This window comes from Anser brachyrhynchus (assembly GCF_964034855.1).
Source record: "Anser brachyrhynchus genome assembly, chromosome: 1".
Taxonomy (NCBI): Eukaryota; Metazoa; Chordata; class Aves; order Anseriformes; family Anatidae; genus Anser; species Anser brachyrhynchus.
In genome coordinates, this window is record NC_137694.1 from 127,374,179 (window position 1) to 127,387,403 (window position 13,225).

At 39.4% G+C, this 13,225-nt stretch overlaps 1 protein-coding gene across 1 annotated transcript; it reads right to left on the minus strand.

The window, feature by feature from the left end:
- Positions 1-1,216: 1,216 nt before the first annotated feature.
- Positions 1,217-13,099, minus strand: EIF2S3 (eukaryotic translation initiation factor 2 subunit gamma). Its single transcript, XM_080587566.1, has 12 exons — positions 12,827-13,099; positions 11,119-11,182; positions 10,456-10,583; positions 10,219-10,340; positions 8,734-8,828; positions 7,403-7,561; positions 6,715-6,849; positions 5,779-5,873; positions 4,755-4,899; positions 4,170-4,339; positions 3,548-3,720; positions 1,217-1,478 (listed from the first exon to the last, which is right to left on the minus strand). The coding sequence occupies exons 1-12, from the start codon at positions 12,893-12,895 to the stop codon at positions 1,415-1,417; spliced, it is 1,419 nt and encodes a 472-aa protein (XP_080443692.1). The 5' UTR covers positions 12,896-13,099; the 3' UTR covers positions 1,217-1,414.
- Between the last annotated feature and the right edge of the window lie 126 nt (positions 13,100-13,225).

Genomic DNA, 13,225 nt, shown 5'->3' on the forward strand with positions numbered 1-13,225 from the left:
TTGTACACTGGTCAAGTACTAGGAGAATCAGGAAGAACTGTATCTGACACTTTTTAAAAGGAGAAGCACTATACAAAAATCAACGCATTTAGTCCCAACACTGTGTGAGGTAGAAGTACTTTACAAATGGAGAAACTGAGTACAGGAATGTAGATGGAATAAGGCAACACAAAATACAGTGTGAAATCATTAACAGAACCAATCTGCTCCACTGAAGTCCGTTTTGATGAGTGAAACAATATTTACCCTTAGAATGCCCTTGGCCATCCTAAACACAGTAGCTCAAACCAGATTTTGAAAATGAACACAGTACTTTGTATAAAAATGTGGGAAGCAGCATGACTTGCTAAATAGTCTACTATATAAAATACCTACAACTAATTACACTAATACAAATGAAAAGAAGTTAAATCTAAAAGAATGAGTGTTAGCACCCTACAGTAAGTTTATTACATTGTTTTCTTCTAAGGAGTATGTGATCCAGGAAAGCAAAAGTGGTTTTTATACCTCTCATCTCATTGTGATTTTTTCCTTCAAAATCATTCCCTTAACTGCCTTTTCCAGCTATTTTACAGTTCAAGATCACAGCTAATAATTGCTCAATAGCTTAATTTAAAATATGCCAGGTTGCTCACAAGCTCCACAAGGATAAACAGCTATGCTTCAAGTTAATCCCGTTCTTTTTGTAAACCCATTCTAAAGCAAGTTCAAAAAAAAGTACTGTCAGTTCAGATCCAGTTTGTGGTTTTCCTTTGGGGGTTTATCCAAAGCTCTTTGTAATACTGAAAGTGACAAATAGAAGTCAGTCAACACTGCCATCTTAATTATAAAGTGTACTACAATCACAGTCCTAAAGTCAGAACCATACAGACTTCAGAAGAAAGTTTCTGCTGTAAACAGCTGACTAAATAAAGCAAGACGTTGTGGAGAAAGGGTACTAGTCTTCCAGGAGAGCATGGTATTTGCTTGTTTAATTCTTGTACTGGTTGAGCAATCACTGCTCTCTTTTGTTATTCAAAACGTTTTAGGAATTAATGAAAATAAGTGATATTATTTTATTTCAATACCAGATTTATGGTTTGTGTGTTACACTGGGGCCGGCTTGACTGATATTAAACAGGTATGTCTGAAAGAGCAAACATAAATTAGACATGCCATGAGACATGTACAATTAACTTCTACTAAAACGTGGATAATGAAACCCACTTCTACAACATTTCTTTTACACTTTTAATGGTGATAATGACTAGTATTTTAGTAAGAGGGTAAAATTCAATAAGATGTACAAGGAGAGCCATACAACTCAAAGATAATGTTTGCACAGCTTCCGATTCCATTGTGAAAATACACCCCCCTCCAAAGTAGATAGAAATAGGCACTTCATCTTTAAAAATGAAGCACTCTTTTTCGTTCTTCAGTCATCATCGACAGTTGGCTTGATTGTCACTCCTCTTCTGATTTGACCCCAACCAATTAAACTGTAAAAAGAAAAACAGTTTATATTATTTTAATAGCAGTTAGAAAAATCCAGAATAAATCAACGTACTTCTATTATGCTTAAGCCTTCAATTCACACATTTTGAATTTTTTCCCCACTTGCCTTCCTCACAAAACATCCTGCAAGATCTACGGATGAGAGACATAGAACATCTGCATGACTGTAATCAATTAAGAATGCACCTCGCACAGCGAACTAAAAATCTGAAGGTTTTGTAACATAAGTTGCAATAGCTGACCGTAAATATACTTACAGCTAAATGTCTTTCTACCCATATGAAAGTGCTGCATTACCTCCAGAGAGAAATAAAAATGTAAGGATTCAGACAAGATTGCAGTAAGATTATAAACATTATAAAGATTATAAACAAATCTAACTCTTAATGAAACTATAACCTAAAAAGGTAAATCAATTTTCAGGAAAGTTCAGTACTCTTAAGGCCCATTTTATAGGCCACTGCCACCCCAGAAAAACATACTTAAAAGAATTTATGATTAAGTTCATTTACAGAGTCAGCAGGCAGACCGTATTATTAACACAACTATCTTTAATACATTCTGGATTTTCAGCAAGGAGATGCACAGGAACCACGTGCATTTCAGTTTCATTTGCTAACAGTAGGGGGTCTCTCTGGACATCAGCAAATTACCGAATAAAGTAACCACATTCACTTAACATTGGATTTCCTACTTTTTGGGACCATATTTATAGCTTATAACTAATCCACATTTGGAATCAGTGTTCCCTGGAATCACGAGTGCATCTTGTTTGCTTTGCCATTTGCTGCTTAACTTCTATGCCTTTATGTATTTATTTTCTATTTTTTCTCCTCTTCTTTTCTTGCTTTCTTACCACCTTTTGAGTACTCCATTCCCTCAGGAAACAAGTTCCTTCCCACAATACCAACTGTATAGAGACAAGTGCCCTTTTGGCAAACTTTGCTTATGTTTTATGAGTGGGAAGTACGAAAGACAGATGCCTTTGAACAAAACTTGCATTAAAATTTGCATAAGTTGACAGTCGCTGGCTTTAAAAAAAAAAAAGCACTGTTTCCAATACATTCTCCTCTTCCTTTCTGCTTTTGCTATCTTAATTTAGGTTCTCTATTTCTTTTCCCTTCTTCTTTCTCCTGTTCAAGAACTTATCTTTTTCTTTTCTTCTGCTCACCCTGCGCAGGGTTTCCTGATTCCTCTTTCCGATTTATCAGCTATCTTCAAGACAGCAAGCACCAAATTCTTGTCTATGCTTTCTTGTTGAACCAAAACACCCATCCACGGATATTAAAGCCTCAGTTCTTTTTCATACAGTAAGAAATTCTTGGGTGAATGCTCCTGTTCCCTTATACTTTCCCCTCATACTGCAAGAGCTGTGCAGGGTCAAGGAATATAAATACCCTTATGTTCTTACGGAATAAATACATAACAGTTACAGTACGCATAATCATCTAAAGAGCAGTACAACACTAAGCTTAAAATTAATCATCAATTGAATCCACTCATCATTTTTTGCCTCCAGATACTTCTGTACATTCAGCCATTTTACACTGTAAATTAAACAGATCAAACCAGCTGATATATATTTTTTCTCTCTGCCCAGAGCACATGAAATACTGGAACCTTAGTATGTCCCTCCTCCACTCCCCTGCTGTTACTTTAAGGTCACACTACAAGTCACATTCAGCTCCACAGGCTGAACACCACTGACTTGTGTGTGCATAATGACAAGCTTTGGCTTAAGGTTACTTGAGTTTTCAAACCACTCCACCAAGATTGCCTGCTGTTAGCTCAATTACAGCATGGTTGTTTTGGCAGAACCACGAAACCTCGGATGTTTCCTCGTCTGTTAAGGTAAGATACCTACCCATCTACAATGCTTCTTTTAAAAGAGGATTGGAGAATAAAATGAAGCATCTCACAATTACGGTGTCAGTGTGTTAGGAGAATCCATATCCATTTTTAAAATTCCTATTCTAGAGCAAAATCAGATCCACTCATTTTTTGTGTTTAGATCATAACAGCCAGATAGTCTACCAATTTCCTGTCAGCTTACCGCCAGTGCTTCTCAACTCGTCGACTCAGGGCAATTTTTTCTCCCACTTCTGTGCATACTGGGTTGGTTAACACAATCTTCCCCAAATCAGCCTTTACTGCACTGACTCTCCCTCCAGTAGATAAGGATCCTATGTTTACCATTAAAACTTCATTCTTTGATAATTTTTGCACCTGAAACAAGACATACAAAACTCTGAAACATAAGCTTTAGTATTTAAAATAACCTGCTCACACTAAGCCAGCATTATTTAGCAACACAATTCCTCAAATGAAGAAAAATACCACAGACAGTATCGAACATTATTACCTAACTGCCACAAAAACGATACAGCTGAGAAATGCAAAAACCATACATATCCCACACAAAATATGTATGGAATATGCATATGTATATTATTTTATAGTACTTTAAGCTACTCTGACATGAACTCCTATTCCTCTGAAGAGCTTTATTCTGTAAAATTAGAGGTAACAGTTTTGCAACAACCGTATACAAACAGGAAACAAAATTACTACATCAGAAATGTAGGTATTAATAAAACTTAGCACAAGATATTAAAACAGAAATCAGAAAAAAATACATGAAATACCTTATATTTTTTTTAAAAAAGGGTACAGACCTTTGCAGCTTTCTTGTCCCCTTCAGTGCGCACACCTAATAGTCGTCTCAGCAGGAAATAGGAAATTTCTAGCTCTGTAAATATTTCAGGCAGTGCTCCAACTGCACCAAGAACTTGCCCTACCATTCGGTCAGCCCGACACAAAGTTGGATCGATCTTAGTTCCAACACCTACAACATAACAAGGAAAGTCCCAAGGAGTAATCGAAAGGTAGGTGTCACATTTACGTATTAAAATATTTGAATGAAACCTGAAAACAGTAAACTGAGAATGTACTGTGAATTCCCTGTGAACTTGGACAGCTCTTTCAGAATGCCAGCAAGACTGATCTGTCTAAACACATGAAGAGATATTCTACCGTTACAGCTGATACAATTAACAGTTCAAGTTGATATAAGTTGGCTAGTGACAGTCAGGGAAATTATTTCCTAAATATCTAATTGTCACACACATTGTCTCCTTCTACATCTAAGTATTTGAAATTGCTCATAACCCTTTTGGTTTCACTTAGCAATGAATTTCAGTAACCAAGTGTTTTCAATAAGCATTAAACAGAAAGATCTTTCTGTAAGAGAATATCCTTACCTATAAGACCTCCTGGAGCAGCATACTGTAGATCATTGTGTTCTGCAAAGAGTGACACTATTTTGGAAAAGATTGGCTTACACATGAGTTTCCCTTCACTGTCCTTGGACACAATACCAGGCCTGACCTCAATTTCCTGACCAACCTAATTACAAAAGTGAAAAAGTAGTTAACAGGTTGTTTCACAGGAACATGAAGAAACTACTAGTCATAGGTAAGACAACTTATTCCAAGGCCTACTGTTAATACAAATCCTTTGTTTTGGGCTACTGTAGAACTTCTAAGACTTCGGCACTGCTTAATGCAAGCCAGAAAATACCTAAAGCTCTGTATCTTACAGCCATTCAAACAATTGCTTTTCCTTCCAATTAAATAACTGCTTTTGCAAAGGATATTTATCAGCTTTAATTCCAACATATACATTTTAAGTTTTTTTGAATGACATTTCATTTACAAGTGTTACAGCACCAATAAAAATTGAGTTAATTCGATCTGTGTAACTGATCATTGATAAACAAGAAAATACAAGTCAGTCAAATAAATGTTCAAAGACAGTTTGCTTTCCAGCCTAATATAGTAACTTTTAAAGTTCCCACCCACTGACAGTATTCCACAAGAAAAAAATATTTACAGAATACTTAAGTAGGGAAGTGAGACCTGTGGGAACCCACATACACTTCAGAAGTACCTTTAAAGTTTTTCCCCTTCCTCCACAGAATAATTGAGAAAGTAAGAGTGGTGGGACAGGGAAAAAGTAATTAGATCCCTCAACTTTTGTTAAGCAATGAAAACAGTATCATTAGTAATAAAAGTTAATATAGAAATATATTTTAAATATAATTTTTAAAAAAATCCGTGTTTCTTGTTACAGTATTTTAAAACAGGAAAGTGGCAATGAGGATAGGTGCCACCTGACTGTATTCTTGTTTAAGAGAAAATCAACTACATAGATTAATTTTGTACTAAAAATGTACAAAAACTACTCATTATCACTAAAAATCTCCAAAAAGAGAGAAAAGGTTACCTTTAAAACACCCTTTAGAATACTGCCACCAGCTACTCCACCCTTAAGGTCATCCACTTCACAGCCAGGCTTGTTGACATCAAAAGATCTAATTACTGAAAAGGACAATAAACAAGTTTATATTTAAGAGCCAGTTTTCAAAGAATGCGTGTTTTTTTCAACAACAATTTTGATTGCTTCCTTATCCTTATGAAGGTATACAACTATTTATGAAAACATAATTCAGAGAGAATAAAACATGAATATTTAGCTGATTCGTTCTCAAATCCATTTAAGCAGCTCATATGTATAACAGTATTTTAAAAATCTATTTCTGCATAACACACATTAAGTTAAATATCAATACCTGAAAAAGAAAGCAATGATCAGCTATTTAGAAAACTTCAATATTCACAACGTCAACTTCTTTGTAACCTTGTTTTAATGTACTCCATTCATATGCACTATGAACACGTTCTGTGGGTTTGGGGGGAAGAGGCAAAATTGTGGTTTTATTGTAGTGGAACTGAATTTCAAAATATGCTGTACAAGAACAGAGGTTTTTTAATATAGAAAATTTAACCAGGCTACCCTAACTATAGGATTTTCATGTAAATTATTCTTCAAATGAAACAGCCTGTCAATACTTTGTTAAATCAAACTTAAATTCACAGCAATTAATGTTTAAGATACTGACAAATTTCTCATCTTTATTGCATTTTACTACTGTTGGACACACAGAATATATACAAAAGAACAATTACCTTAGATAGATTTAACTGGATTAATTTAGCTATCAACAAATTATACAGCTCTCAGAAAAGAGTTTTAAAGAGCAAACTGAATGCTCCTTTTAGGCCCACGTCTTTTTAGAGCATTATGCAACATGCTATTCTGAGTGTAGGTAAAGGTAGGAAACATTTAATCACAAAAGCCCAAAGATAAGCATTTACATACCAATAAGCCTTGGTTCGGATGTGAAGTCTCGCAAAGGGACTGGGATTTTCTTCACTATATACTCACAGACTACCTCAATGTTGTATTTCAGCTGTGCTGAGATTGGAATTATTGGAGCTCCTTCTGCAACTGTACCTAGAACAAGTTCCACATCAAGTCTTAATATAGTATTTATAGAAGCATGACCAAGTGTTCTGTCATTGTTAAAAGCACAAATGAAGTTTGAAGCACACTTTACACATATTTCCCAAAGCAGTATCACAACATACACCCTTCCCTTCAACATCTTAGCTCAAGCCAGCCAGACCTACTTTTCAAGGCAGTCTGAAACAACCTTCATGTTGCGACTGGATAACTCCATACAGAGGAGTTTTACAGTTGCTCTATGAAAATTGTGAAAGGTAATCTGCTTCTTGGTGAGCAGAAAAAGTCTTGAGAGAATTTCCTCAGAGAGATCAGATATCTAAACATTTGATACATTGGTATTCATTTTACAGTCAGTTTTCGTGAACCAAAACATGAAGCACAACTCCAGTGGCTTATTTTTTTTTTTTAGATTAACAGACCATGTACACCAGTAAAGTCTAAGTAAGGGATTGATTTTCTATATGTTTATAAAAAAACATCTCTATGTCCCAACACTGAATAACTTCCACCACCGACTGGATTTCTGCTGGTGAAAACTTACCTTGTACAAATGCAAGAATCTGTTCATACTGTTCTTTAGCCTGGCTCTCTTTCACCAAATCAATCTTATTCTGCAGAATCAAAATATGTTTCAGTTTCATGATTTCTATAGCAGCTAGATGTTCTGAGGTCTGGGGTTGAGGGCATGACTCATTGCCAGCTGAAAGAAGAAAAGGGACTGTGATAAAGAAACTAGAGAGACAGACAAAACTCCTGCACTTAAGACATCTTTCTGTTGTGCCTTTATAAAAAAAGTCAGCCCCCAGTAAGCTACATGTGAAGTACCCACACTTTCCCAGAACTGCTGGCTTCAGCATCCACACAGTATGACAGATGAGTGGTTGCAAGAACAGTCTGCCGTTCTACTTGCTCCCAACAGAAACAGATTTAAAGTTTCCCAAGGTGCTGACAGCTAACTCACGTCTACTTGAATCATGCCATCCTCTAGGTCTCTAGACATCTCAGTACTGACTGTACTGGACCTTTCAAGAAAGGTCTTAAAATTCTTTAATGTTTTCTTATCACTAATAATAAAACCAGCAACATCCCCAAACTGTATGACAGACAGCAAAAATATTAAGTTCGTGAAGAGGGCAGTTATCAGTACAGTTGGCCATCCAAGAAGCCAACGTTGACCCAACGCGCCATTATGATGGTTAATCTCACTTAAGTTTGGTCTATCACACTTTCTAGACTTAAACTGTCATTCACCTGTTTATCAGTTATCTCAGACTATTTAAACTTCAGTATCTGAAGTTGCCCTTCTTGTTTGTTGACATGCCCTGTCCAGATAATGTAATTGCTATGTATCCCTGTAGAGCATTACATTGTTTCACAGGCATATAAAAATGAGTTTTACTCACTTCTGATCAGTGGCAAATCAGAGCAATTGTTTTAATCAAGCTATATCTCCTGTATCCTGGATTTTGCCCATATTCACCTGGATTCACTGTTCATACTGATGTCTGTGTACTCTCCTATATGACTAAGACTACGTATTTAAAGCAAACTGAAGCTTCAGAGAAAAGTCAAAAGTAACTGTAGCCAATGCATTTCCATAAAATATAAATGTTACAGTAGTATTCTACTACAGAGATTCATCTTGGCCAACTGATGGCTACCAGGCTATTGAGTATGTATAGCTGTATTTTAAAAAAAGACAGCTTGTTGGAGAGTATTTTCACTGTAACATCACTTAAGTTTCTTATACACATCTCAAAAGCATTCTCTTCTTTTATCCACTCGCCCCACCCCACTGGATTTCAAAACCCATATAAAGCTGCCTTACGGTATTAGAAAAATAGAGCCCTGCTTTCGTGTAACAGTTATTACCTATCAACAGTAAAGCTGCATCCATTACTGCTGCACCATTCAACATAGTAGCCATCAAAATATCATGGCCAGGACAATCCACAAAAGAGACATGCCTGTTGTAGGAGAAAGGAAGAAAAATCCAAGAGCCAATTATCAACAACTTCTCCAATTTATGTGAATGGTTAAGCAGATACACAAGTTAAAATAAATAAATAAAAACGAAGAGAACAAGTTTAAGTAAATAAAGAAGCAAACAAAATTTCAAGACAGTTGCTGAGAAGTAATATATTAAAAGTATACACAGAAGAACACAAAGACTATGGAAAGGCTACAGAAAAGCTTTCTGAGTTCTAAGATTCAATACCACATATTCATACTAGTTATTGCTTTTATATTTCAAAAAGTTACATGGAAATTAGACTAGATTTAAATGCACCAGAACAAAAAACCACAGGATATAGCACATTATATGCCATTTCTCTTATCTCTTTTAAGATGTCTCACACTCCAATTTTAGAAAATTATGCATCTTTACACGGTTACAATTCACTTTAAAGATTTATCCAGAGACAGCACTGCAGTTGCTAGCTCCAATCTTATGGATTTGTTGTGCAGCTGATAAAAGTCAATGCACTACATTCTTGTGTGAACCTATTTAATGAAGAAACGTTGTAGCATGCCACCAAAAAGCAAGAGACTAATTTTCCGCTTCGCCAACAACATTAAAAATCTACAATAAGTAAATAAACAGCAAGATAAAGAACCTAAAGCTTTAAAGCAATAGCTTAACAATGGCTGCACAACAATCACACTCCGACAGAAGCTATTGTTAGAACTAGTGCTCTACCGGGAATCTGAGGAAAAGGAGGAAATACATGACTACAGCAGAATGCGTATTTTATACGTAAGCATGAGCCAGGAATCCTGTCATACAACTGCCTTTGTGACTACTCTCATTTGAACAATCATTGTACAGACTCACAGAACCACGGCTGTGATTATGATGCTTGCATAATGACCAAGCTATGCTTGTGAAGTAAATCAAGGACACCTGTCCTCCAGTACTAAGAATCAGGCTTTAACAGATTCATTTTTAGAACCAGGAAAACTTTTCTGGCTCTACGGGAAAAAAAGAGTTTAAAAGGTCACACACCAGAAATGAATTTTAACGATGAGTTTGCAAAGTCCACATTAATTCTTACTCTAGTGGCTTGAAAAATGCACTTATGGTAAGAGTAGAACAAAGCATCATTTCACTTCAGGGTCCTGCAAACACCCAATGACAGAGAACACAGTTGTGCTCTGTGCTGGATGGTGCACCACAACTAATAAAACCAACGCAAGTTAAATGATGCCTTAGATCAGGGGTGCCCAATCTCAGCATCTATGAGCATGCGGTCTGTTATCATTCAGCTCACAGCTCAATCCTGACTATTTTCACTTCTGTAAAGGAAATGCAAATAAAGAAAATAGAATTTGTACCGCTCATTTTACAGCAGTTACCTGACTAGTTTGAAATTCCCTTTGGTGCCAGGAATATCTGTAGGGAACTCATCTGGGGTGCTACTTCCACAGGATCGGTAACACTCTGGTCGGGAACAGCTTGGGTCATCCAGCTTGTAAATCTGGAAGTAATTTTTAAAAATTGAGAAGTTTAATTAACCTATAATTATTTATAAGCTTACCTCCACCCTGAAATATATCAGCAACATTTTTCCTCTATCTCTACCAATAACTCACCTTTGCATTAGCATAGCCCAGCTTGATTGTGATATTTCTTTCCAGTTCATTTTTAAATCTGACAGTATGAACTCCAGATATAGCTTTGACTACTGTCGACTTTCCATGGGCTACGTGGCCAATTGTACCTATGGTTTAAAAGCAAATATTTGTCAATAAGCCATTGTTTAATTTGCACAGTATTCAATTACGCTCAACACCTAATTACCCCAAACTCTCTGGAGCCAGTAAGCCCAGTGGTACCACCACAATAACTATGAGTTTCTTAAAGGCTTTTGTTTAAACAAACGACATCCTAGAACTGTCTCTCGATGCACAGATCTTTGCATTGTTGTGATTTGCATTTTCATGAAAGTAATTTCAACATGTAATCTTGAGGTATAATAAACTTTATTTTAGCAACTACACCCCACATCATTCAAAGTGGTGTTCTTGAAGTAAAATCACTGTGCTTTTCAAGTTAAAATGATCTGACAAGTCTCTTCCTGCATCTTGACAAAATTTATAATAAGAATACCTTATCTACATTACTGTGCTTCAGTAAGAATTTCTTAATTTTTTTCAACATGGGTACCATACGCTAACACATGAGCACCACAAAGACTTACATTACTATGCCCCCGGCCCCTCTTTTTTTTTTTTTTTTTAGGAATTTGTTGTTACCTATATTAATTGTGGCTTGTCTGCTGATGACTTCTGGTGACAGAGGCGTCAGCTTGGTAACATCCTGTATGAAGGAGATTTTACAATTTATTCATCTTAGATTTAAATGTTTAGAGTGCTATATGTATTGGCTTAAAATTTATCCAGTAGCTCCATTAAGCAAAATCCAGCCAAGCTCATTAAAACATCTCTAGTTATGCATTTCATTTTTAAAGTATACAAAATAGGACAAAAAGGAAACAAAAGCGTACAGTCAGAAGAGACTGTAAAGTGTTAAAGAAAGAAGGAAGAAAAGTAAACAAAACAAAAAGATTCAAAGGAAGCTCTAAAACCAAAAATACCCTGCACCCATCCCCAAATTGAACTGGGCGCAACATGCAAATGCAAATTAACTTTCCATGGGTTACACAGCCAACTGTACTTATGTTTTTAAAAAATGTCTGTCAATAGACACTTGTTAAATTTTCTTCAAGATTAAGGTTCCATTATAGTAAATACATAATTATGTGTATATTTGCAGCTTTGGAGTAAGTAGGTCCAGAGACGTCATTAACACCACGGTTTTGTTCTGATTTTTTGAATGAGAACTTTTTCCTCAAATACTGTTATTCCCATCAGAAAAATAAAAAAATTGTCGTCCTCAGCAGAATGCTGCTGGAACCTACTGGTAGCACCTGGCCAAATACATTCAGTATAGCGACTGCACTGAATTTATATGGAGGAGCTGCTGGCTTCAAGGGAAGATTCCACAAAGCCAGGAAGCCTTCACTGCAAGCCAGGATGTAAGTATTTGTGAAATCCCGTAGTGTTTACAGGACTATGCAGGCAGGTTCTCTACATAACAACCAAATAAAGTTAACCGTAACCTTGTAATATCACCCACTATATTCTCGAGTACTACACGAATAAAACGTTCGGGCTCAAAGCAAGTTCTGCCCACCTACCGCGGTCACATTTGTATTTCTCGTTCGCCTGCCTTAGGGCGGCCAGGCTGGCCGAGGCCAGCGGCGGGACGGCGACCTGCAGATGGCACTGCGCCGCAGGACCACGGGCACGCACGGCTCGGTGCGAACCCTGTCACCGCCGAACTCGTTCCGCAAGCAGGCAATGAGGCGCGCACGCGATTTCTTCTTCGAGACCGGCATGACGCTAAGCTCAACTACGAGCTCCGGCCAGCTTGTGGGGCCGCACTGGAGGGCCGAGTGAAAAAAGGGCAGGAAAGGAGTGAAAAAAGGGCCGAAGAGGGCCAGCAGCTACACCCCAGCAGCGAGGGGAGGAGGCTCAGAAACCTTTTGAAACGATCAGCAAGCTTCACTGACGGAACTAACGTACTTAAGCATGAGACTAAGACGGCCAAGTTTCACTGGCAGAGACTAACAGGCTTAGTTACGGCACAAAAAGGTTAAATTACGCTGAGGAAGATCCACGTATTTGGGTGTGAGGCTAAAAAGAAGGCCCGCACGGCCACGGGAGGAGACCGGGGAAGAGCCCGAGCCCGAGCCCGAGCCCGAGCCCGAGCCCGAGCCCCGGCCCCGGCCCCGGCCCCGGCCCCGGCCCCGGCCCCGGCCCCGGCCCCGGCCCCGGCCCCCGGCCCCCGGCCCCGGCCCCCGGCCCCCGGCCCCCGGCCCCCGGCCCCCGGCCCCCGGCCCCCGGCCCCCGGCCCCCGGCCCCCGGCCCCCGGCCGTCCCGTCCCGCCCCGTTCCCTCACCAAGGTGCCGAGGTCCTGCCGGGAGAGGTGCGGCTGCCCCAGCGTCACCCCCGCCTCGTCCCCCGCCATCTTGGCCGCCAGAGGAAGCCGGGGCTGCCCGCGCTGCCGCCTGACCCCCGGCTCCGCTCCGCGCCGCCGCCGCCCTCACCGAGCCCCGCGGCGCTCCCCAACCCAGCGGGCAGGGCCCGGCGCAGGGCCGCCCCGCAGTGGGCGCAGCGGGGCGCCCGGCGGCACCGCCGCGGGGAGGGGGCGGCTCAGGCGCGGCGCGGGGCAGCCCCGGGAAGGCCCCCGCCGCCCTGCCGCCGGGTGATGCAACCCGGCCCCGCGTGCGGCAGCGCCGCCGGGGCGCCGAGGCCTTCGCGCATGCGCGGGGCGGGCAGGGCGGGAGCGGCGCGCGTG

Bases quoted from the DNA above. Each gene is read 5' to 3' on its own strand.
- EIF2S3 (XM_080587566.1), bottom strand. From the start codon at position 12,895: ATGGCGGGGGACGAGGCGGGGGTGACGCTGGGGCAGCCGCACCTCTCC. The intron at 11,183-12,826 runs GTGAGGGAACGG...TCCTTCATACAG, and splicing joins GGCAGGACCTCGGCACCTTG to GATGTTACCAAGCTGACGCC. The intron at 6,850-7,402 runs GTAAGTTTTCAC...AACTTGTTCTAG, and splicing joins GATTCTTGCATTTGTACAAG to GTACAGTTGCAGAAGGAGCT.